The 20,371-nt window shown below is 53.0% G+C and overlaps 1 protein-coding gene across 1 annotated transcript in view; it reads right to left on the bottom strand.

Annotated features, from left to right (window-relative positions):
* Window positions 1–546: 546 nt before the first annotated feature.
* MACROH2A2 (macroH2A.2 histone) overlaps window positions 547–20,371 on the bottom strand; it is a 44,155-nt gene continuing 24,330 nt past the window's right edge. The window contains exons 3-9 of the mRNA XM_002718440.6: window positions 16,693–16,799; window positions 14,636–14,833; window positions 12,540–12,650; window positions 10,655–10,754; window positions 7,716–7,805; window positions 2,285–2,459; window positions 547–851 (exon numbers count right to left, since the gene is read on the bottom strand). Coding sequence (XP_002718486.1) covers window positions 686–851; window positions 2,285–2,459; window positions 7,716–7,805; window positions 10,655–10,754; window positions 12,540–12,650; window positions 14,636–14,833; window positions 16,693–16,799 — 947 coding nt within the window. The 3' untranslated portion in view covers window positions 547–685. The remainder of the gene's footprint in view (window positions 852–2,284; window positions 2,460–7,715; window positions 7,806–10,654; window positions 10,755–12,539; window positions 12,651–14,635; window positions 14,834–16,692; window positions 16,800–20,371) is intronic.

Raw genomic sequence — 20,371 nt, 5'->3', positions numbered from 1 at the left:
GCGGCCTGCAGCCTGTGCTGCTGCTGTGTGGCAGGAACCTCAGCCCCTTGGTGCCAGGCCTTGTCCTGTTTACTTAGAACTTTCTGGAAATAGCCACCTACAGGGACACAGTTTTCCAAACTGAGGGAAAGGGTTGCAATAAAAGAAGTTGTTGTAAGAAAGACACTGGATCTTTTATTTTTTTTTCCTTTCATTTTCTTTAAAAAAACAAAACAACCCTCCCCCCCCCCCGAAAAAAAAAAAAAAGCCTGAAGCACAAACCTTTTAGGAGTTACACATGGCGGGGGGCGGGGCGGGGGGGCGGCTGCCAGCCAGGAGCCTTTCCCGCCCGGCCCCTTCACGCCCTCCTCCCTTGGACAAAGGAACAGAAGATCCAAGCATTTCGAAAGGATTTTTTTTTGTGTGTAAAAGTCAATGCTATAAATCTAAAACGAGGTCTGTTTTTTTTTTTTAAAAAGTTCTAAAACAACAGGAAGAAAACACATGGAAAGCAACCCGCGCGGAGACCTGGCTAGTTAGGGGCCGGGGCTCTGGCGACCGAGGACAGAGAACCGGGTGGCACCTGCCCCGGCCGCCCCGCGCCCCGCGCCCCGCCGCCAGCTCCGCCGCCCTCCCCCGCCGGCACCCTTCCTCTCTGCGTTTGAAAAATAACCCCCCGCTCTGGCGCCACCTGCCGGCCGCACAGCTACTTGGCGTCGAGCTTGGCCATCTCCTGCACGTAGATGCCGATGCTCTCGCTGTCGAACAGCAGGAAGTACACGTTCTTCAGCGAGGAGGCGCCTGAGTCGTCGAAGTGCGCCGAGATGGCCTTCAGGGTCACCTGGGCGGCCGTCTGTTTGGGGAAGCAGTTTCTGCGCCAAAGCAAGAGCAGAGCCAGCGTCACGAGGGTCCCCGGCCCCCAGGGGCTGTGAACTTCTTGTCCCGTGCTCCCTGCCCCAGACCTTGGGCCCCCTGTGGGCGATGCTGGCCCCCGCGCAAGGAGCAGGCAGCAGGCAAAACCTCCACCTCATGGGTCAGAGAGGCGATGGTTTTGGTCGAGGTTACAGGGCCGGCAGGCAGGCAGGCAGGCGTCCTGTGTTCGAGTTTTTAAGAAGTTCATGGGTGAGGAAAACATTACGTGTAGACTTCAAAATGTTTTTTGCACCCAAATACATTGCTTTTAATTCCATTTTTCCAGGAACTTTTTGAAGTACTCTAGTATTTGAATCGGTATCACGAATAGCTTTTAAAATACCCAGCAGAGGCCCAGTGGCTCTCGCACAGCTGGTCTGCGTGCCGATCAGACTCTTCTTAAAGAGTAAAAGCGTCTGCTCAGAAGCTCGCCTCCGCGGGCCCTTTCCCAAGCACCTGCTGTTCCTCTCGTCAGCTCACGTGGGCCGTGTGACAGTGGCTCTGGGTGGGGCTGGGCTGGGGAAAGTCTGCTAAGTGTCCCCAGCACCAGGAGCCATCGATAGTGCTGGGCCATGGCACCAGCCTGCGGGGTGGTTGGGGAGCCTCGGGGCAGGTCCAGGGTAGGTCTGCCATGGCACAGCTTCTCCTTACCCACCTCGAGTGCTCCGGTCCAGAGCAGGCCAGCCCTGGACACCTGGCCCTGCATGCCGAGCCAAGTCCCCCCCTACTCCCAACCTCCCCAGTGCCGCTTGTGCCATAGAGCGGCCTCTGGCGATGAGAGGGCGTGCAGAGGTAAAGCCGGAGGCTGCATGCTAGGGGCGTGGAGGGGGAGGGTGCGCTGTGAGTGACAGCACACGTCTCCTCACCCTCCTGCTGCCCTGCCGGGGTCTGTGACGCTGATAATGGTCATTTCCCCTGCCCTCGTTAGGCGAGCCCTCGGGAAGGGCCTTTTGCTTCTCTGGGTGTGTCTGTCATGCCTCTGCCGATCCCAGGGCTTTGGAGCAGGTGTAGGGTAGGGCCTGAGATTCCACACTGGACCCAAGTGAGGTCGCTGCTGCCAGTCCCTGGACCACACTTTGAGCAGCAAAGGCCTCTGGGCCTGGGGTCTGCCAGTTACATGTTCCAGACTTGGCCCGCAGGCGGGGATGAGTGATTTGAACTACCTGGGCTCTCAAAAAAAAAAAAAAAAAAAAAAAAAAAAATCACAGGCCACCTTCCTCGCCTCTGCCTCTCCTGGGGCTTTAACAGCCGTGCGCCCCATGGGGCAGCAGGCTCGCTTCTCCCTGTGAGCTGAAGGATGGAAACCCAGTTTCCTGCTCTGACCTCTTGATCACGTCCCAGAGTGGGGAGCAGGGGGTCCCCTGGGAAAAGCCTGCAGGAGCCGGCGTCTTACCTGCCGCTGGGGAAAGGCGGGAACGCCACGGACTTGAGCTTTTTGTCCTCGGCGGCCGACAGGCAGTTTTTGATGGTCTCTTCCAGCTGCTCCTCACACTTGTCGGAGCCCCACTGCGGGATGTGACAGTGGATGACAAACTTGGCTGCGAGTCCACTGGACTGGCTGACAGCGGCTGGGACACAGGGGCAGAGAAACGCAGGTTATCGCCTAAGCCTTTGCCTTACGCTGGGGTGAGGCTGAACCTCAGAGGTCTACCTGTTAGCTCACTGGGGACAGGGAAGGGAGAGAGAAGTGGGCTGGATGCACTCTCTACCAGACAGCACAGGGCCCTGGCACAGCACTTCCAGGTGGTCCGCCAGCTGGCCCCTGGGTTAGATGGCTTGCTCCTAATGGCTCCTGGCCAGAAACACAGGTCGAGTGGTCTCTGGTGGCTGGGGGAGGCCAAGTAATGCCCCCGCCCCAAAACCCCCATCCTCATCTCTGGAAGGGATGCAACTCTGCAGGAGGCAGGAATACATGAAGGATTTGGAGACAGGACCACTGTCCTGGGTTGTCTGGGCCCTAAGTGTGATCAGGTGGGTCTGGACAAGATGCAGGGCTGCAGCCAGGAGTCCTGGGAGAGAGCTTCCCCCAAGAGGCCCCTGAAGGAATCAAGCTGGCCGAGGCCTTGATTTCGCCCCTTAAAACTCAGCGTGGCTGCCTTCTTCTTTTTATTTATTTATTTTTTTGACAGGCAGAGTTAGACACAGAGAGAGAGAGACAAAGAGAAAGGTCTTCCTTCCATTGGTTCACCCCCCAAATGGCCACTACGGCTGGAGTGCTGCAGCCAGCGCACCGCGCCGATCTGAAGCCAGGAGCCAGGTGCTTCCTCCTGGTCTCCCATGCAGATGCAGGGCCCAAGCACTTGGGCCATCCTCCACTGCCTTCCCGGGCCATAGCAGAGAGCTGGACTGGAAGAGGGGCAACCGGGACAGAATCTGGCGCCCCAACCGGGACTAGAACCCGGGATGCTGGCACCACAGGTGCAGGATTAGCCTAGTGAGCCGCGGTGCCAACTCAGCGTGGCCTTCTGACTGCCAGAGCTCTAAGAGAACACTTTGAGTAGGAACCCACTGACGTTATGGTAACAGATCACAGCAGCCACAGGAGATGAGCTCTGTGTACCTGAGTCCAGCCCTCAGAGATCCTCACTTGGGTGACTTTACGACGACTCTGAACTGAGAACTGCTGGACGTTTGAGAAGGATGTTTATTTATTTACTTGAAGGGTGGAGCAACGAGAGAGGAGAGAGAGAGAGATCTTCCCTCTGTTGGTTCATTCCCCAAATGCCTGTAACAGCTGGAGTTGGGCCAAGGCAAAGCCAGGAGCCCAGAATTCAGTCTGAGTCTCCCATGTTGCTGGCAGGGACCAAGGCACTTGGGCCATCATCTGCAGCCTGCCAGGGTGAATTATAGGAGCCTGGATCAGAAGTGGAGGCAGGGGCCAGTGCTGTAGCGTGGTGGATAAAGCTGCCGCCTGCAGTGCTAGCATCCCACATGGGCGCCAGTTTGAGACCTGGCTGTTCCACTTCTGATCCAGCTCTCTTCTATGGCCTGGGAAAGCAGTGGAAGATGGTCCAAGTCCTTGGGCCCCTGCACCCACGTGGGAAACCTCGAAGAAGCTCCTGGCTTTGGATCGGCCTAGCTCCGGCCATTGCAGCCAATTGGGGAGTGAACCAGCGGATGGGAGACTTCTCTCTCTCTCTGCCTCTGCCTCTCTGTAACTCTGCCTTTCAAATAAATAAATACATCTTTTAAAAAAATGAAACTAGATCATGCCAGCTTTGGCTCCTGATTTCAATCATACTTTCTCATTTTACTTTTTACTCTCCCAAACATGGTGCTTCAAAAAGTTCATGGAAAATGGAATTAGAAGAGGATATGTTTATTTTGTTTTTAAATGTACTTATTTCTTCATTTTTTAAAAAGACTTGTTTTATTTATTTGAAAGACAGAGTGAGAGAGAGGTGACAGAGAGGAAGAGATCTTCCATCTGCTGGTTCACTCCTAAAATGGCCTCAGCGGCCAGGGCTGTCCAGGCTGAAGCCATGGAGCCTGGAGCACCATCTAGGTCTTCCACATGGGTGCAGAGGCCTGAGCATGTTAGCCACCTTCTGCTCCTTTCTCAGGCACAGTAGCAGGGAGCTGGATCAGAAGTGCAGCAGCTGGGACTTGAACTGGTGCTCTGACAGGGGATGCTGGTGTTGCAAGTGGGGGCTTAACCTGCTACGCCACAATGCCAGCCCCTGCCCCCTTTACACTTAGTTATTTGAGGGGGAAGAGAGAGAGTATGCACCCCAGAACAAGTGGGCCAGGAGGCAGAAGCTCAATCATGGTCTCTCACTTGGGTGGGAAGGACCCAAGTACCTGAGCCCTCCCCTGCTGCCTCCCAGGGTGCGCATCAGCAGGAAGCCGAGCCTGGGAGTGGGGACTGGACTGACGCCGGGCACTGCAATACTGGATGCAGAGGTCTTCAGTGCTATGCCAAATGCCTGCCTCCCTAAGTTTATCTTACTCCCCCAACCCAAAAAGTGAAATCCAAGTGTCCATGGAATCTTCAACAAGTGCCTGGAAACGTGCATGGTTTTCACAGCTTTTTGCATCAGAATAAACGTATCTTTTAATTCCATTTTTGTGGGGTTCTCTGGAGGTTCCCGTCAGCATCAGAGCTCACAAGCACTGAGGCTGCTGGGAAGTCGGAGAGGTCCCCGAGCGCACTTCTCTCTGATCTGCTGGTTGCACCCGCGGGCTTCCTGCCCCGCAGTCACCCCCTGCCTGGGCACCTCTGAAGCAGCCAGGCTCTGGGCCTTTGGCAGTTTAGGGAGGCCGTAGCCACGAGGGGCAGCGGTGTAGCGGGCACGGGCACGGGCATGGGCACGGGCACGCGCGGTGTTCTGGAGCTGTGTGGCGGGGGGGGAGGGGTTGGTGCCACAGATTTCTTTGCCGTCTGTGATGCCCTCTAGGTTGATGAGAAATGTGTCCTAGCGATGGCCACGGTTTTGGAGAAGCTGTGTTTGCGCTTGCTTGGGAGCGTGGAGACTGAGTCCTGAGCCAGTCAGGTGAGGCTGTAGGCTCTGTCTCCCCATGCCTGGCACGGGAATCCTCTCGCAGAACGCCAGTGAGGCAGGGGCGTGACATGGCCCCATGGGCTGACACTACCACCCTGTATCTGCACACCGGAAGCAAACGTCCTGGTTTGGCCTGAGCACTGATACCCAAGAGTCTGTTCTATGGAGAACGGAGGACTCTGGGGCCTGGCCATGCCACCTGGGGCACTTCTCCCAGGGTTCTGACTGCTATCAAATGCTGGAGAGAGTGAGGCTCCTCACATCCACGGCTGACTTATTTCACATGGGAACCACATCATGTTGTCAGCCAAATAGTATTGTGCTTAATGTGAAGTCTTTTTTTTTTTTTTTTTTTTTTTTTTTTTGTGAGGGGAAGATTTATTTATTTGAAAGGTAGAGTGACAGAAAGAGAGGAAGTGGGATAGAAGGAGACAAATGAGAGAGAGAGAGAGAGAGACAGACAGACAGACAGACCTTCCATGTACTCGTTCACCCCCCAAATGCCCACAACAGGCAGGACTGGGTCAGGCTGAAGCCAGGAGCTGGGACCTCCACTTGGGCCATCATCTGCTGCCTCCCAGCATGCAGTAGCAAGGAGCTGGGTTGGGAGGAGAGAAGCTAGGACTCCAATATGGGCATCCCAAGCTGTGGCTTAACCAGCTGCACCACAACACAAGCCCACAAGGTGATTTTTAAATCAGAGGAATGCGCTCCTATTTGCAAGGTTAAACGTTCAATGAAGGAAAAAAAAATATTTTTATGCCGCACTGCAGGCAGTGGCTTTACCCACTATGCTACAGTGCCACCCATCTGTGGCATCTCTGGAACATCGGCAACCAGCACAGCTTCAGGCCCTCTCTCCCATTTCCAGTTGCCATGGAAATACATTGTTTTGGGCTGAAACACAGTCATGGGCGACCCTATGGCTCTGAGCCTGGCTCTGGTCACCTACAAGTGTGCGGTAGCCATGGTCTCATGACCAAGGAAGAGTTGCCCTCCCAGTGGTTCTGCACATTTTCAGACCCAGAGCTCCGTGCAGGGGCTGCCACGTCCTCGTGGCCACTGCCCACGGCCCTTCCGCCTCTGTGTACACACTAGCTCTGCTTGCACTGGAGTGCGGCTGTCTCACTTAGAAAGGAAGTGTTGCCTGTCACCGCATGCGTGGGGAGTGCCATGTGCAGTCTTTTCAGGCCGGCCACTTTTCTAACAGTCAAATCCAATCTAACAGTCCCTGTATCCTCTTCCACGTGGTGCCTCTCATCTGCATAGGTCACTTTCAGTCCATGGGTCCTTGCTCCTCTCTGGCTCCCATCTTTCTCCTTCCTCCTGCCTGCTCATGCCCGAGCCTGCTCACACACGATGTTCTCACTACCCACAGCGTCCTGCCCCTGCGTGGGCCTAGAGTGCTCCCAACCCCCCCGAGCAGAGGTCATGGTTCCTTCCCTGCCCCACTCATGCATCTGAAGACAGCGATGGGTTTGCTGACCCCCGAAGTCCTGGCGTGAGTGCAGCACTTGGCATTGACCATATGTCCCATGCATGAATCGACAGGGGACTGTGTGGTTAGAACACAAATCCGCAGTTGGGTTCACCCATCATCAGTTTCCCAGCGACCCTGATAACAGGTGTGCAGGCAAAAACCTGTGCACAGACGTCCACAGTGGCAGAGGCGGAGGCAACCCCAACGTGCATCAACAGGCAAACGGATGAACAAAGTGGATTATTATTCAGCCATCAACCAGGACAGAGGCACTGACCCCCAGTATAATGTGGATGGACTTTAGAAAGATTAAGGTAAGTGACGGAAGCCAGACACAAAGGGTCACATACTGGATGATTTCACTGACATGAAACGTGCAGAATGGGCAAATTCATAGACACAAAGTAGGCCTGTGACTGCCAGGAGCTGGGGAGGTATGTGGCTGCTTAACACATATGGGCTTTCTGTTGGACGGGGTCAGGCAGGCAGCTCTGGAACCAGACAGGCTGATGGCTGCACAACACTGTGGAAGCACTCCATGCCATGGAGGTCCACACATTAGGATGGTTATGGTGGTGCCTTTCGTGTTGTGTGTGTCTCACCACACCCTCGCGAGGTTCACTCAATGGCTTTAGACCATGTAGGGAGTAGCTCATGCAAAGGGAACCATCGACTTTCTAGTCCCCAGACCCACTTGAGCCTGCTCCAATGACCTTAGGGACGTGAGCCCAGCTCTCTGGTCAGTTATGGCGTGTTTTGTTGCATAAACTGAGCACACATGAGGCCAGTGGGGCTGGGTGGGGCTCTGCTGGGAATCCACATGGACCCAACGCCACACTTACCTTCAGCCACCTCCAAAGGGCCCTGGGATTTGCGAAGCTCCTTTACTGTTTCCAAGAACTCCTTCCCCCCAGCCTTTTCCAAGGCTTTACCTGCAAGGGAGCACAACAGGAAAACACTGACTGTTCTTTTGATGTCATTACACTGCTTGACACAGACTTAGTAAGCAGGTGTTGGTGGGGGTGCCCAGCATTCCTGTATGTGTATATATAAAGATCTATTTATTGGTGCTGGTGTTGTGGTATAGTGGGTAAAGCTGATGCCTGCAATGCCAACATCCCATATGGGTGTTGATTCGAGTCCTGGCTGCTCCACTTCCCATCCAGCTCCCTGCTAATGGCCTGGGAAAAGCAACGAAACATGACCCAAGTGCTTGAGCTCTTACTACCCACATGGGAGACCTGGAAGAAGCTCCCGGCTCCACTCTGGCTCAACGCTGGCAGTGGCCGCCATCTGGGGAATGAACCAGCAGGTGGAAGATCTCTCTCTATGTAACTCTTTCAAATAAATAAATATTTTAACAAAAGATTTATTTGAAAGGAAGAGTGACACAGAGGTGGGGTGTGGGGAGAAACACACACACACACACACACAGTTTTCCATCCACTGGTTCATTCCCCAAATGGCTATAAGACTCGGGGCTGGGCCTGGCCAAAGCCAGGAGCCAGGAGCTTCATTTGGGTCTCTCACGTGGGTGCAGGGGCCCAGGTACTGGGGTCATCTTCTGCTTCTTTCCCAGGTGCATTAGCAGGGAGCTGGATCAGAAGTGGAGCAGCCGGGACCTGAATTGGTGCTCTAATATAAGATGCTGGCATTGCAGGCAGCAGCTTTACCCATGGCACAACACTGGCCCCCGGAAGATGATTTTTGAAAAAAATCTTCATATTCCAGTGTTCTGTTCCATGGGTTCAGTAACCATGTTGACAGCTCTGGGGTCCTGTTCCTACCTCAGTGCCACCAACATGTTGTAAGTCCTTGGGGTCAGAGGAATGATACAGACCCAGGGCAGCCTTGCATGTTGTCCTCTGAACTTGGGGCTCCCTTTGCAATGGAAAAATGCAGAGGTTTGAGAGGCTTCCCTTGAAGGACTTTGCTGCTGGGAGACACCCCAAATCTTTTTTTTTTTTTTTTTAAGATTTTTTCATTTATTTTGAAAGTCAGAGACACAGAGACAGGGAGAACCAGAGAGGGAGAAAGAGATCTTCCATCTGCTGGTTCACTCTCTAGATGGCTGCAACAGCCAGCACTTGGCCAGGGAGAAGCCAGGAGCCAGGAATTTCATCTGGGTCTCCCATGTGGGTGGTAGGGACCCAAGCACTTGGGCCATCTTCTACTGTTTTTCCCAGGCACATTGGCAAGGATGTAGATTGGAAGTGGAGCAGCTGGGAGACACACTGGTGCCCATTTGGGATGCTGGCGTCACAGGCATTGGCTTTACCTGCTATGCCACAACACCGGCCCCCTATATCCCCAGTCTTTGATGTTGGGGGTAATATTCCATGTCTCAGGGTCTTGTTTCCACGGAGGCCAAGTGGAGCCCCTTGGAGATGGCAGGAGGTGCTCTGGCCCAGCAGGGACCCGGTGCCTTGTAGCACCCTGGCGTCTCTGAGAACACACCGGTGTGATGTCCAGACCCGGATGCTGCTGTTGTCTGGTGTTTCGTCTGCAGGTTAGCATGCTGATGGGGATGTCTTGGGCAAGCCTCCACTCTCTCTCCTTAGTGGTTTTTATTACAGGTTGAGCATCCCTCATCTGAGAATCCAAATCCAACACGCTCCAAAATCTGAAACTCTGAGTACCCATGTGACACCACAAAGTGGAGACTGCTGCCCCTGACCTCATGTCCTGGGCTGCAGTCAAAACTACGGTGCAAGAAAAATGTTACACAAGATGGCCCTCAGCCTAGGCTTATAAGGAGCACAAGAAACGTAAATGAATTTCGTGTTTAGACTTGGGTACCCTCTCCCAGGATATCTCATTATGTATATGCTAATGTTCCAAAATCTGAAATAGGGGCTGGCACTGTGCTGGTGCTGTGGTGTGGTAGGTTAGGCCTCTGCCTGTAGTGCCGGCATCCCATATGGGCACTGGTTCAAGTCCTGGCTGCTCCACTTCCGATCCAGCTCCCTACTGATGCGCTGAGAAAGCAGCAGAGGATGGCCCAAGTGCTTGGGCTCCAATACCCATGTGGGAGACCCGGAGGAAGCTCTTGGCTCCTGGCTTCAGATAGGCCTAGATCTGGCCATTGTGGCCATTTGGGGAGTGAACCAGTGGATGGAAGACTTCTCTTTCTCGTCCTCTGTCTGTAACTCTGCCTCTCTAATAAATAAATAAATCTTAAAAAAAAAAAACTCAAAAAACAAAATCTGAAACACTTCTGGTCCTGAGCATTTTGGAAAAGGCAAACTCAACCTGTGTTATTTCTGTTATTATTATTCAGTTCAGAGAGACCCTCGGACTTGGGCGATGGAGCTCCCACCCAGGCTCAGGCATGAAAGTGCATCTGGCCCAGAGGGCAGTCGTCTCCGAGAGCAGCCTGCCCCCCTGGGGTTTCCTCACTGCTGTGCTTGCGTCTCAATGCTACAACAGGGCAGTGGGGATCACAGCCCGTGCCCACCACCCCCGATCTCCTTTCTGGCCTTGGACTCCTGGGCCAGCCACTGGTTGTAGGGTAGGGTTCACTTTGAGAAAAATTCACCGAACTGCACACTATTGATCGACTTTTACACAATACTTCATAAAACTGTCCAAAAATATATGCAGGATTTCAAAAAGCTCATTAATCTCTCATGATGTTGTCCAATCACAGGTGAAGACAAGAGTTTGACAGGGACTCAGACAGTGGGATGTCCAGTTGACAGTGACAAATGACGGATCTCACGAGGACGTGACCTAACACCGGGCTACTTCATGGCGCCTCTACCAAAGTAGAGGCCCTTACCTATATCTTCCTTGAGGTCAATTTCAGCTGTGGTTGGATGGACGATGCCCTCCACTCTCATGGAGCCAATATGGCTGATGTCACTCTGGGTCAGGGACAGCTGCGTTGGGAAGGAAAGACGGAGAACACAGGAAGATGAAGTTCCACTGAAATCTTCGTATTTTACTCAGCACTCATTAATTCTTAATTATTCTTACTGGATGTCAACACAAAGGCTGCACGGAGAGCACTGCTCTCGATGTTCCCCGCTGTCTGTTTTTCACTAGGCTTTTTGAGCCCAGCGGATTGTCTTTGCTTTGAGCATGCAACAAATGCACCTCCTCTTCCAGGAAGAGGAACGAGGTCTCCCTCCTCTTTCTTTCCTTTGGTTGCCAACACCAGTGGGAGTTTTTATTTATTTATTTATTTTTTTTTATAGGCAGAGTGGACAGTGAGAGAGAGAGACAGAGAGAAAGGTCTTCCTTTTGCCGTTGGTTCACCCTCCAATGGCCGCCACGGCTGGCGTGCTGTGGCCGGCGCACCGTGCTGATCCGATGGCAGGAGCCAGGTACTTCTCCTGGTCTCCCATGGGGTGCAGGGCCCAAGCACTTGGGCCATCCTCCACTGCACTCCCGGGCCACAGCAGAGGGCTGGCCTGGAAGAGGGGCAACCCGGACAGAATCCGGCGCCCCGACCGGGACTAGAACCCGGTATGCCGGCACCGCAAAGCGGAGGATTAGCCTAGTGAGCCGCGGCGCCGGCCCAGTGGGAGGTTTTCAGTGAGGAGTCAGTGCTCTGAGTTGCTGCCATGAGGGAAGCCCAGGGCTCACTCTGTCTTCTCCCCTTAGTGCCCTGGATCTTTCCAGAACAGCACAGAACCTCTGGAGGCAGGACTCAGAAGCCAACTACCTTGCTTGAGAGGAGTGGTGGGCTCTGGGATGCTGACCTGCCCATGTCTGGCCTCCTTGCATTTTGGGGACCACATCAGGAGGCTACCCTTGGGAAATGCCACCCAGTGTGCTCATCATGGGTTGTAAGAAAGGCGTTCTCTATCATGACCTGTGTGAGGAGGAACTTTGGTCCCCCTGGCTGAGTGGAGAACGCTACTCAGCACGGAACCATGGACAGCTGTAGGAGGGACACCAATTCCACCTCTCTGCTCCCTGCTTTCTGCCATTAGTGAGGCACTGGAAACTCGCACACCTGTGTTCTCAGGACATGCTTTTGCCAATGGCTTTGAGGGAGGTTCACTCTATTGTCAGTGTGCAGCACTCAGTGACCGGAGAGGAGGAAGTGACTATTTCCTGGTGTAGCTACTGCAGCCCCAGTTGACTTGGTAGACAAAGTGCTCTGTAGACTTCACACTTGTGGGGATAAAATCTTTGCACGTCTGCCTGGGCTGCTGTTGTGTTGCTGAGGACTGCTCAGATGTATGGCCCTGTTGGTTTTCTTCCTGCAGCCCAGGAAGGCAAGCAGGCTGAGCTATTAGCAAGGAAGTCATTGCTAACACCAGGCATGTCCAGGAAACAGATACTCCTGTTTTATTTCTTTGACCAATTACATTCAATGAAGACAGGCCTCTCAGAGGCTGTTTGAGAGGGCTAGCTATGGACAGGCGCAGGGAGAATCCCCAGGAAAACCAGTCCTGTCGTCCTAGCTACTCTGTGCTTCCCTTTGGCTGATCAACGTCAGTGTTAGCAGTTCTCAGCACCAGAGGAGGGCTTGCTCACTCTCACCATGCAGACACTGCCCAGCTCTTTAGTCTACCAATGAATAATCCAAGACCGGAGGGAAAGTCATATTAGGGGAGCAAGGGGCGAGGGACGAAGGAGGCGTCACTGCTCATAAACAGGAGGTGGTAAGAATACAACAGTTTTACTGCGGCACACCAAGATCACTGTATTACCTTCTGTCCTAGAACAAGGCTCTTAGAAGACAGAATGGTGAATCCATCCCCTGGCCCGTCCTCCGAGGTGGAGTGTGAAGCTCCTTCTTTATCGCTGTCCTTTGGTTTGGACTGTTGGCAGAAGGCAGAACAGGTGAGAATCAGAAAGAGCCAGTGTGGCTTTCCTTAGCTCTTCCCATGGCTGCCACCAGCTTGGACAGGAAAGGAAGTGGTTAGGCGTTATGTTCTGCTGTTTCTTTTTTATCTGAGATGTACAGTGAGAGTGAGAGCACGCTCAAGACACACACACACACACAGCAAGAGAGCGAGTGAGCGGGAGAGAGCGAGAGAGGTCTCCCATCCAAATGCTCATGATAGTTGGGGTAGGCCACAAGCCTGAAACTCCATCCAGGCCTCCCCCATGGGTGGCAGGGGCCCAAGTCCTTGAGTCCTCACCCGCTGCCTCCCAGGGTGCACTGGCAGGAGGCTGGGTGAGCAGAGGCACGAGCTGCACACCCGGGTACTCTCACACGAGATGAGGGTGTCCCAAGCCCTGCTGAACCACTGTGCTGCAACGCCTGCCCCTGTGTCCCACTGTTTCTGGATGGAGGGAGGCAAGGGACAGCAGTTTGAGAAAAAGGAAAGGACACTGCCAAGACTGAGGGCCGGTGAGGGGCTCACATGTTGCCGTGGCTGAATGTCCCCTCCAAAACTCATGCTGACATGCGACTGCCACTGTGCCAGTGCTGGGAGGTGGGACCTTTAAGAGGTGATTAGGCCAAGGGCAGCTCTGCCTCCTGAATGGATTAAGCGCCGATCAGGGGAGTGGCTCTGTTGTAAAAGGGAGCGCGCTCCTGTTCCTGCCCTCGCTGGCTCCTGGCCCCGTGATGCCCTGCCCCGTGTCACAGAAGTGGCCCCTGGATCCTGGACTTGCCAGCCTCCAGAACCGATCCTTACAACACACACGGCGCAGGTGTCCTCCTAGGTCAGCAGACAATGGACCACACACCCGGGCCCTCACCTGCACCTGGACACAGGGACGTCGTGCTTGCTCTTTTCAGTGCCTAGAGCTTACGAAGGCAAGCAGCAGAGCGAAGGGGGTCGTCCACAGGGCACTGCTCAACCTCCCTTCTGCCCTGGTCTCCCTGGGGTGCAGTGGTAGTGGCCCGAACTCTCACATGACCTTCTGTGTTATCATGGAGGTGTGTGGAATGAGAATGTCACAGCGTCACAGCTCGGCCTCACAGAACTCTGTGGTCACGGAAATTCTGTCCGAGCTGTCGGCTGCTACCGTGTCCATGTGATGTGGCTTGTGCCATCGAGAACCTGAATTTGTAACTGGATGTAATATTAATTCAAATGTAAACAGCCACAGGGGCCTAGTGGGTCCTGTCCTGAGCAGCACCTGAATGTATTGCTACACAAAGGGCTCTCTGCGAGCTACGCTACTCATTATGGCAAGCTGTCCCAGACACCTGGACGCCCACTGGCTGAACCTAGGGGGCTTCCTAAGGGAGACCAGGGATTGCCGAGTCTGCAGCATGGGGCTCCACGGAGGAACGAGAAGCAGGGTTCCAGGCTTGTGCCTCTCACGTGAGATTCTGGTGGGGGTGGGAGAGGGGTCTGAAAACCAGCCCGCTCAAGGCTCAAAGGCCTTGACCCTCTCCTCCCCGCACCAAGCCGCAGCACCCTGGGTTCTGCAGAGACGCCGGCTCAGCCTGCATCAGTGCCTCGCTAAGCTTTGCTTTCCCTCTGCACTGTCTCAGTCTGTTCCAGCGGCGTAACAAATCGCCACATGATGGGTGGCTCATCAGAGATGGAGATTCATTGCTGAGAAATCTAAGATCAAGGCAGGCGCCCGCAGGGCGTGTGCGGGCGAGGTCCATTCCTCAGAGCTGGTGCCCTCTGGCTGTGCCCTCCGGGGCGGAAGGCGTGGAGAAGCTTGCTCAGGTTCAGGAGAGGGCGTCCTCAATGATCTAATGACATTCCCCAGGCCCCGCCTCCCAGTGCCAGCCCCTGGGCTTAGCTGTGAGTCCGAGGGTTTTGTGGGGGGGATGCAAACCCGAGCACAGCGGTGGGGTGGGTGCCCAGCTCAGGCGTGCAGCCTCTCGGCTCACCTTTTTGGACGTGCGTGGCTTGGTGGCCTTGGACTTCTTGCCCCCCTTCTTTCCGGACGAGGCCTTCCTTCCTCTCTTCTCTGGGGGTGGGGAGAGGATGGTTTCCGACTTGCCTTTGGTCCCTCGCTTTTTGGCCAGCAGTTCGGGGTGAATTCTGGGCAGGACGCCTCCACTGGCGATGGTCACCCCCTTCAGCAGCTGAGGAGAGAAGAGCGCGGGCTCACTCAGCAGAGAGCTTGCTGCTGCGGATTTAACGCGGGTCTAACGGTCGGCAAAACGAGCCTGAACTTGGGTTTCTGCTTTCCTAAAGAAACTGCACACTACACCGTTTAACTGGCTTTCCCCTCCTGCTTGCAGTATTTCTCTGTAGGAATCGAGGTATCCCCTGATCTTGTGCAGAAAGCAAAACAAAGCAAAGCAAAATGAAAAGGAGACAGAAGTTGAACTGGGGAAGCTGCCTGGGGCTCTGGCATTCCAGACACAGAGGAGCACAAAGAGCTTCACACGTGGGAGCACAGCTGGACACGATCAGGTTCAAAGGTCAGTGCAAGGAGCAGAGCCTGTTACGGATCCCCTCTCCTGACCATGCACGGCCCCATCAGTGTATGCTTACTGTAGATGATTGACACGTATGACTACAGGAATATACTGTGCCAATCCCGAAGCGTCAACAGTCCACGGACCACATTTGCCCATTAGCTACCCACTTATGAAAACAGACGTTTGGAACTGGTAAGGAAGAGCCTGGAAACATCTACAGCAAACTGCTCCCTGCTACTGTGCATGCTGGGAGGCAGCAGTGATGGCTCAGGGGCTCAGGGCCCTGCCGCCCATGTGGGAGACCCAGATTGGGTTCCAGGCTCCTGGCTTCCACCTGGTCCAGCCTGCGTGTTGCAGGCATTTGGGGAGTGAGCCAGCAAATGGAACATCTTTCTCTGTCTCTCTGCCTTTCAAATGAAAAAAATAATTATAATGCATATGAGCGAAACTGACATTTTGAGATTTGAATGTTTACAGTCCTTATTTCTACTGTTGAGGAACAGGTATTTTTTCTTATTATTTGTTGAATTCTTTACTTAGTGGAGGGTTAAGCTTATGATTATAAAATAAACAGAAAGTATGTCATTGTAAAAATTAAAAGAAAGAATAAGGAAGGAGGAAGGAGGGGAGGGTGGGAAGTATCACTATAAATCCGTATATATGAAATACAGGACATTTGTTCACCTCATATAAATAAAAATACAAAAAAAATTAATAAAACAAGAAGAATAGCAACTTAAACAAAATTGTTGAATAGCTATTGAATCTGCTTACAAAAATTATGGTTTGTAGCTTATATACCTTTATGTCTTTTTAGTGATTAATTTTTGTCCCATTTTTGAAATTGTCAGTCCATGATGGATCAGCAAGATTGGCAATAAGAGCCAATTTTTCACTACAGTTTGAGTGAATGAGATAAGAAAATAAATATAAATAAAACTTCTTTTAAATGAGTGTATTTAAAAATTGAGAGGCAGAGAGGCAGCGATGCAGACAGACAGGGAGCGAGGGCTCCTATTTGCTGGTTCACCCTCCGCATGCTTGCAGTGACCGGCTGGGGCAGGCAAAAGCCAGGAGCCAGGAACTCAACTCAGGTGTTCCCACATGGGAGGCAGGATCCCAATTACTTGAGCTATCACTGAGGCCTCCCGGGGTCTGCAGTGGTCAGAAGCTGGAATCAGAAGCCAGAACTGCGCATGGAACCCTGGCACTCATACTGGACATGGGCATCTTCAACCTCCAGGCCAATAGCCTGCGCCTAAACAAAACCCCTTATACTGTTTACCCACCACCTTGCGTACTATGGAGTGGGCTGGGCTGGGGCACACAGCAGGACCTGTCCCACAGGCACTGAGTCTGAAACTGAACCACAGACCCAGCAGCGTGAGTCCTCCCCTTAGCTGGTCTGAGAGTGCACAGACGTGGCTGTCGCAGGTGTGGTCTGTGGACAGCCGGCTCCACCTGCTGTGCTGTGTTTGGAGACCTATCCCGTGGCTGTGGCAATGCCTCAGACATACCTGGTTGAGTTCCTCATCATTGGCAACTGCCAGCAGGATGTGTCTTGGAGCTATTCTGGCTTTCTTGTTGTCTCTCGCGGCATTCCCGGCCAGCTCCAGGATTTCGGCTGAAATGACAAGGGAGTGTTAGCAGGCAATCACACAATGGCATCTGAGCTCTCTAAAGTTTTCCTATAGACACGGTCTTTGGGTTTGATCCAATTTATTCACTGGCTATTTTCTTTAAAAAAAATTTTTTTTTGACAGGCAGAGTGGACAGTGAGAGAGAGAGACAGAGAGAAAGGTCTTCCTTTACCGTTGGTTCACCCTCCAATGGCTGTCGTGGCCAGCGCACCACGCTGATCTGAAGCCAGGAGCCAGGTGCTTCTCCTGGTCTCCCATGGGGTGCAGGGCCCAAGGACTTGGGCCATCCTCCACTGCACTCCCGGGCCACAGCAGAGAGCTGGCCTGGAAGAGGGACAACCAGGACAGAATCTGGCGCCCCGACCAGGACTAGAACCCGCTGTGTCGGCGCCGCAGGCGGAGGATTAGCATAGTGAGCCGCGGTGCCGGCCCACTGGCTATTTTTAAACTTGGACTTGGAAAGAAGTCTAGAATGCCAAAAAGAACCCATTAGAGGCAAGTATGATATTTTTGTAAGATCTGATACAGGATCCTAGAGCAAAGTCTTATTGTTCTGGACATTCATTCTTCCTCTTCCTTAGTAGATGGGCTTGTGACTTTCGGCTGAGTCCAGAGCCACAGGAACAAAGACTGTATTTCCCACCATCCCTGGTTGAAAAGTACGGTCATGTGACTAAGTTCTGGCCAATGGAAGGCAGGCAGTTGTGTTGTAAGGGACTTCTGGGAAGGTTTGTGGCCTTCTTCCCTTTCTGCTGGTGGATGATGGACATGATGGATGGCATCTGAGCAGCTGTCTTTGACCAAGAAGTTGTGGAGGAGAGCAACAAGATGGAGGGAACAGACCATTCTGCTCTGTCTGTCCTGGAGTTTTTAATATGAGAGTGAAGTAAAGTCTCTTGTTTAAGCCAAAGTTAGCAGAAGTGAATCCTGACTAATGCAGAATCTTGGTGCAGGCCCTGAATTTTGTTGGGTCTACAGAGAGCAAAGCCATCTCTGAGGAGAGTAGAGAGTGGGTAGAATCTGTCTCTGGGGAGTCGGCGCCGCGGCTCAATAGGCTAATCCTCCGCCTAGCGGCGCCGGCATACCAGGTTCTAGTCCTGATCGGGGTGCCGGATTCTGTCCCGGTTGCCCCTCTTCCAGGCCAGCTCTCTGCTGTGGCCCGGGAGTGCAGTGGAGGATGGCCCAGGTGCTTGGGCCCTGCACCCCATGGGAGACCAGGAGAAGCACCTGGCTCCTGCCATCGGATCAGCGTGGTGCGCTGGCCGCAGCGCACCGGCCGCGGCGGCCATTGGAGAGTGAACCAACGGCAAAGGAAGACCTTTCTCTCTGTCTCTCTCTCTCACTGTCCACTCTGCCTGTCAAAAAAAAAAAAAAAAAATCTGTCTCTGGGACCCAGTGGGATCCGCTGTAGACTCCCTCACCCCCTCCCTTGGTGCGGCAGGTTGCTCCCGTCCTGGGGGACAGTCAATGGTGGGAGCTGATTCAGCCATGGAATGAGGAGATGCTCACGAGACCTGGGTGGAAAGACCCCCCAGGACGTAAGCATAGCTCTGAGCTGATCAGACATGGCATTTGGTAAATGAGAAAATGTTGATGAAAAGAACTTTTCCTATAGCAATTTCACATGGCAGCAACACTTTGGGGTCAAAATCATAAAAAGCTGTGGAATTGGTTTAGACCACGGATGCACATTGCCTCTTCGTCTTCTGTCTTGTTTTGTTATTTTCCCTTCTTCCTCAAAATTGGGAGGATGTTATACTAAACCAAATTTGTCTGCCTTCAAAAATGTGAATGAGCTTTGAAGAAAAATCCCTTTCTTTGGAAAGCTGGAGGTGTGTGCCCATGTGTTGTCTCCTTGATAATGAGAGGGAGTCAGTGTGTGTGCGTGTGTTCAGGGGTCTGCTGGTACAATACATAAATCCTAAAATTAACAGGCAATTCTGTAGGAGTCTTTACAATCAACCTAATTTCAAATGAAATAGCACATGAAATTGCCATCATTCATAAAATCTATGGCAATAATAAAAACTTGGCATAAGTATGCCATATTAACTAAGCAAATGTGATTAACAAAAAATTAGAATAAAATAAACATTACAGTTAAATATTTATATGGCATTTCCATAATGAAAAAGCGCTAAATCACCGCAAATTCATTCTCACATCTTCTCCAGATGATTAAGCAATGACTATTGTGCTTACCCCCAATGCATTTCTACGGGCCCATGTTTTCTGAATCAAAGATTGGGGCGCTCCACTTTGAGAGCCATGAGCACACTTGGTGGAACAATGGGACGGGGATTTGAAGTGGATGGTAAGTCATCCACTTGGCTGCATTCAGGTCGTTGCCCAATCCTTTCTCTCTCTTGCAAAGGATACCCATCAAGAGATGGAGGTGTAAATCTCTCAAAGTTTTTTTTTTTTTTTTTTTTTTTTTTAATGACTCCAGGTCAAAAAGTACAATTCCCCAGTGTGCACCATAAAAGAGATTTCCTTACCAGCTTACTCAGGGCATCGTCACTGCTGGAGCCCATACTTGCCTCTTTCTCTCTTATTTATTTATTTATTTATTTATTTTTTGACAGGCAGAGTGGACAGTGAGAGAGAGAGACAGAGAGAAAGGTCTTCCTTTTGCCGTTGGTTCACCTCCAATGGCCGCCGTGGCCGGCGCGCTGCGGCCGGCGCACCGTGCTGATCCGATGGCAGGAGCCAGGTGCTTCTCCTGGTCTCCCATAGGGTGCAGGGCCCAAGTACTCGGGCCATCCTCCACTGCACTCCCTGGCCACAGCAGAGAGCTGGCCTGGAAGAGGGGCAACCGGGACAGAATCCGGCGCCCCGACCGGGACTAGAACCTGGTGTGCCGGCGCCGCAAGGCGGAGGATTAGCCTAGTGAGCTGCGGCACCAGCCATTGCCTCTCTTTTTAAATGGGAGAGGGAACCATGGAGCTGCTCAAGTTGAAACTTGGGAGCAGGTGAACTGAGTTTAGCATCTTGAACCACGGCTCTCCTGCCTCCTGCCACCTGTGCTTAGAGAGGTGTGCAACCTCTCCAAGGCCGTCGAGTGAGCCGTCTGCACGAGGGCCAGGCTGCCAGGGAGCCGTACGGGCCTGGAGCTTGCAGAAGCCCCTGAGGAAGGTCCGGCTGTTTTCAGTTGGACAGACGGATGCACAGGAATTGGATTCACAGAAGGAAAACCCGCTGGAATCAAATGCGGCACGAGGGACGAGCGGCGCAGTGCAGGCCATGCAGCGAGTGAGCAGCTGGGCTCTTGGGCTGCCTTTCTGAAACAACTTGTAAGAAAGAACACCCTGGAGCTGATGTTGGGGCACAGCAGGTTAAGCTGCTGCTTGGGACACGGGCATCCCACCTCGGAGTACCGCTTTACGACCCGGCTGCTCCGCATCCAGTCCAGCTTCCTGCTGATGCACTTGGAAAGGCAGAGGGTGATGGCCAAAGTAGTTGGCCCCTCCCACCTACCTATGTGGGAGGCCAGAATGGAGTTCCTGGCTCCTGGCTTTAGCTGGCCCAGCCCCAGCTATTGCAGTCATTGGGGAGG

The sequence above is a fragment of the Oryctolagus cuniculus genome, chromosome 15 (genome assembly GCF_051225735.1).
Source record: "Oryctolagus cuniculus isolate XC-2025 breed Fujian yellow rabbit chromosome 15, ASM5122573v1, whole genome shotgun sequence".
Lineage (NCBI taxonomy): Eukaryota > Metazoa > Chordata > Mammalia > Lagomorpha > Leporidae > Oryctolagus > Oryctolagus cuniculus.
The sequence above is the reverse complement of the archived record's forward strand: the minus strand, read 5'-3'. Positions and strand labels throughout refer to the sequence as shown.